The following is a 3,757-nucleotide window of genomic DNA, read 5'->3' on the forward strand; positions in this document are numbered from 1 at the left end:
TCACTGGGATGACGTCACTGTTACTGAGACTTTCACTGGGCAGATTGTCAGGGGCTCATCGTTCTTACCATCATCTCTCACACAGGGAGAGAAGAATGGGAACACCCTCTCAGTAAATGTGTGTTTAAAAGTGTAAATGAGTGACATGTCACTGGAGTTGAAGAAGGCCACCTCCCCCCTGTCATAGTCCAGCTGCACCCTGATGCTCTGGGGTTTCCTCTTCAGTGTGAGGTCAGTACCTCCTGGTGCTCTGTACTCATCACCATTCCTCAGCACTATGACCCAGTATCCATCCTCTGGGCTGTATGTTATATCTCCCTTCCTGTTGGTGGACTCTTTCACCACTCCTACATCCCACTCACGTTTATTCCCAACCTTCACCTCCCAGCTGTGTTTCCCTGAGGTAAACCCCTCAGATCCCAGCACACACACACAGTAGTTAAATCTCTCTGGGTTGTCAGGACAGTTCTGTGCTGTATCTGTGTGTCTCACAGTGGTCAGATCATCAGAGAGAGAGAGATAGGCATGTACAGTGTTGGGGTCCATCATCACAGGAGCTGAAATATGAAGAAGAGAGATATTTAAACGGTGGGAAGAAGAGGTACAGGAGAGAACACACACACCTGGTGGAGGAGTGGGCATTGCGCCTCCTACTGCTGCTGTCAGGGGAGGTGTAACTGGCAGCATGAAATATCCCGGCCGGGGCCCTGGCCAACTACACCACCAAAAGAGACTGAGGGAGCTTTCTTTTAAGACCGTCGCTCCTTTAAGGCAGTCGTGTTAGTGTTTGTCTTGTCTTGTTATTTGTTTGTTGAGTGAATGTATTTCCACAATCACAGTATTTATTATTATTATATTTTATCTACAATGTGTTGTTTTTACAATTATTTGTAACTGGCTAAATGCAGAGCCCTTTGAGCTACATTTAATGTATGCTTTACAAATGAAGCTTATTATTATTATTATTATTATTGTGAAAACCGACATTAGTCCTGCCTCACGTCTTGTGTTTTTGTATCATAGCTTGTTCTTCGATTTGTGTTGTTAAATGTTTAGTTTCATGTTTTCCTGTCATGTTCCATGTTTCCCTGTTTCTCCTTTTCTATGTGTTTTATGTCAATGTTCCATTCTATGTTTTCCCTTTCTCCCGATTACCTGTCCACACCCCCCCCACCCGACACCCCCACCCTGCCCTCTCCACACTGCTCTGGTTACCTGTCCACTCCCCCCACACCCCCCACCCTGCCCTCTCCACACTGCGCTGGTTACCTGTCCACACCCCACCCCCCACCCTGCCCTCTCCACACTGCTCTGGTTACCTGTCCACTCCCCCCACACCCCCCACCCTGCCCTCTCCACACTGCGCTGCTTGTTTAGACTCTGACCCTTTGGAATCTACCACAAAACTGCCTTGCCTGTATTGCCTTGATTGCCGTGCACTGAACTATTTCTGTGGCACTTGAATTGAAGCTTGTTATTTATTATATTTTGAAAAACCTGATTTCAGCATCTGGCCCAGATACTCACTGTACTGCACCATCCCCAGCATCTTCTCCCAGACTCTGAACGTCAGGTTGCCCAGGTGTTTGGCCACGTCTATCAGCGCCCCTGAGAGCAGCTCTGGGTCCTGCAGTGTGCACTGGGCTCTGTAACGACAGGCAGGAGTCAGTCAGCATCGGGAACTGAAGAGACTTAAACACACAAGATGAAATGAGCTGAGAGTCCACATACCTTTCCTTGATGTTGTTGTAGCTCTGAAAAAAACACACAATAAGAGCATCATTGTGAGTGTATAAATGTATTCAGTCCATTCCATTATGAGAAACAATAGGTGAGAAACAGCAGGAGCCATGTTAATGAAAGTGAAGAGGATAATAACAGTCCGTACACATGGCATTACTTTAATGAGGTTTATCGGTATAAACTTGGTCAGTAAATGAAGCTCCTACCTTTAAAAAGGAGGCGTGTTCGGTCTCCATGGCCATCTCTAGGGCTGTGATTTTGTCTGTAAGGGTGGAGATGTCTCCACTGATGTGTTCTAGCTTCTCCTCCATTATCCGACTCTTCTGCTCCTCTTCCTCTTTCAGTGCAGCCAGTCTGGCCTCCTCTTCCTCATGCAGGAACTGGTGGAGCTTCTCAAACTCCACCTTTATCTGCCTCTCAGTGTGCTGGGCTTGACTCTGCGATTAAACCACCATTTTAAACCTGAATAGTGTAACTACGCTTTGTTATTTATGTATGGCAGTTGGTGTGTTTGTTATCCATGTCACACACAACATTCATCCAAAATATGACATATTTACTTGTTGTGTTACTGACCCTGATGTGTTCTGCTGTCTTCTTACGTCCGTATTCAACCTCAGTAAACTTATTCAGTTTTTCTTTGACAAGATTAAGTGCAGGCTTGAGTTCCTCCTGGAGTGATATGAATCAATTAAGACTTATTCTCACAAATAGCACAGTATTACCCCTGCTACACTAGTGATGGTCCGTATAATTTTGTAACTGTAAGTACGTGGGAAATGTAGTATGGAAAATACTACACTCGAGGAAAGATCATTGAAATATTCTTATAGAGCGTCATAACACAATATGTTATTGTGCATTTTCAGCACAATTAAACCAATAAAATATTTCAGCAAAATAGGATAATAATACTGCGCTGTACATACATATAATTTACAGCGAACTGTAAGGAATGTTGAAGCATTCATATAACCAGCTTGATTTATTGTGTTCGATATTAACACATCCATTTTGAGAGAGTATATACAGCTCTGTCTCCACTGGTGATTCACTCAGTGTAGATTTCTGCACTTCCTGGTTGTTGCACAGTAGTCTCTAAAATACTGGCTGTTTTGATGCTTTAAAACAAGACTTTCAGATTCAATGCTGACTTGAATTTTTAATTTTGATTGAAAAAAGAATACCTTCAGCTCCAGAGCGGCCTCTTCCACTGGACAGACCGGGTGGTTTCTGTGTTTTCTTGAAGTCTGACAGATGACACAGAGAAGCTCTTTGTCAAGTTCACAGAATAAAACAAGTTTCTCTCCATGAAGACTACAGCGAGCCTCTGTCTTGTCTGTAGTTTCTCTCTCAGTCTTCTGCTTTAAGTAAGACTCCACAATGTTTTTTAAGGTCAGGTTTAGAGGAAGATCATCCATAGAGGCCTTTCTCCTGCAGATGGGACACTCTTGAGAGCTCTTCTCTTCCCAGAAATGCTGCAGACACACTCTACAGAAGCTGTGGCTGCATTTCAGAACAACAGGCTCTTTAAAAATGTCACAACATACAGAGCAACAGAGATCGCTCTCAGGAATCATTGCTTTAGCCTCCATGTTACATCTCTCGGTCTGATACATTCACTTTCACTTCTGCTGAGCCTGGGATAGAACACACCCAACAAGCTTCAAAACAAGAAAAAGCAGGAACAGCAACTGCAGATCAGGCTTGTAGTTCTCAGTCAGCGGGAGATTCTTGGCTGGGTTTGTTCTCTCTCTCTTACGGAGATGGTCACGTGCCTGAACTGGATTGGATTTACAGGATGCAGTAATTTACCACTGGATCCATTCATGTACCATCCATCCATCCATCCATTATCTGAACCCGCTTATCCTGAACAGGGTCGCAGGGGGGCTGGAGCCTATCCCAGCATACATTGGGCGAAAGGCAGGAATACACCCTGGACAGGTCGCCAGTCCATCGCAGGGCACACACACCATTCACTCACACACTCATACCTACGGGCAATTTAGAC

At 44.6% G+C, this 3,757-nt stretch overlaps 1 protein-coding gene across 1 annotated transcript; it reads right to left on the reverse strand.

Annotated features, from left to right (window-relative positions):
* LOC133134530 (zinc-binding protein A33-like) lies at positions 1-3,338 on the reverse strand. Its single transcript, XM_061250731.1, has 6 exons — positions 2,931-3,338; positions 2,320-2,415; positions 1,950-2,180; positions 1,732-1,754; positions 1,528-1,646; positions 1-557 (listed from the first exon to the last, which is right to left on the reverse strand). Exons 1-6 carry the CDS (start codon positions 3,336-3,338, stop codon positions 1-3), a joined length of 1,434 nt encoding a protein of 477 aa, XP_061106715.1.
* Positions 3,339-3,757: the final 419 nt, after the last annotated feature.

Source organism: Conger conger, chromosome 8, assembly GCF_963514075.1.
Source record: "Conger conger chromosome 8, fConCon1.1, whole genome shotgun sequence".
Classification (NCBI taxonomy): domain Eukaryota; kingdom Metazoa; phylum Chordata; class Actinopteri; order Anguilliformes; family Congridae; genus Conger; species Conger conger.

What these genes read in the sequence shown, in the direction of transcription:
- LOC133134530 (XM_061250731.1), bottom strand. Translation starts at nt 3,338, where the DNA reads ATGGAGGCTAAAGCAATGATTCCTGAGAGCGATCTCTGTTGCTCTGTA. An exon ending in AGACAGCAGAACACATCAGG is followed by an intron (nt 2,181 to 2,319) that starts GTCAGTAACACA and finishes GTTTAATCGCAG; the next exon opens with AGTCAAGCCCAGCACACTGA. An exon ending in GCTGGGGATGGTGCAGTACA is followed by an intron (nt 558 to 1,527) that starts GTGAGTATCTGG and finishes TTCATATTTCAG; the next exon opens with CTCCTGTGATGATGGACCCC.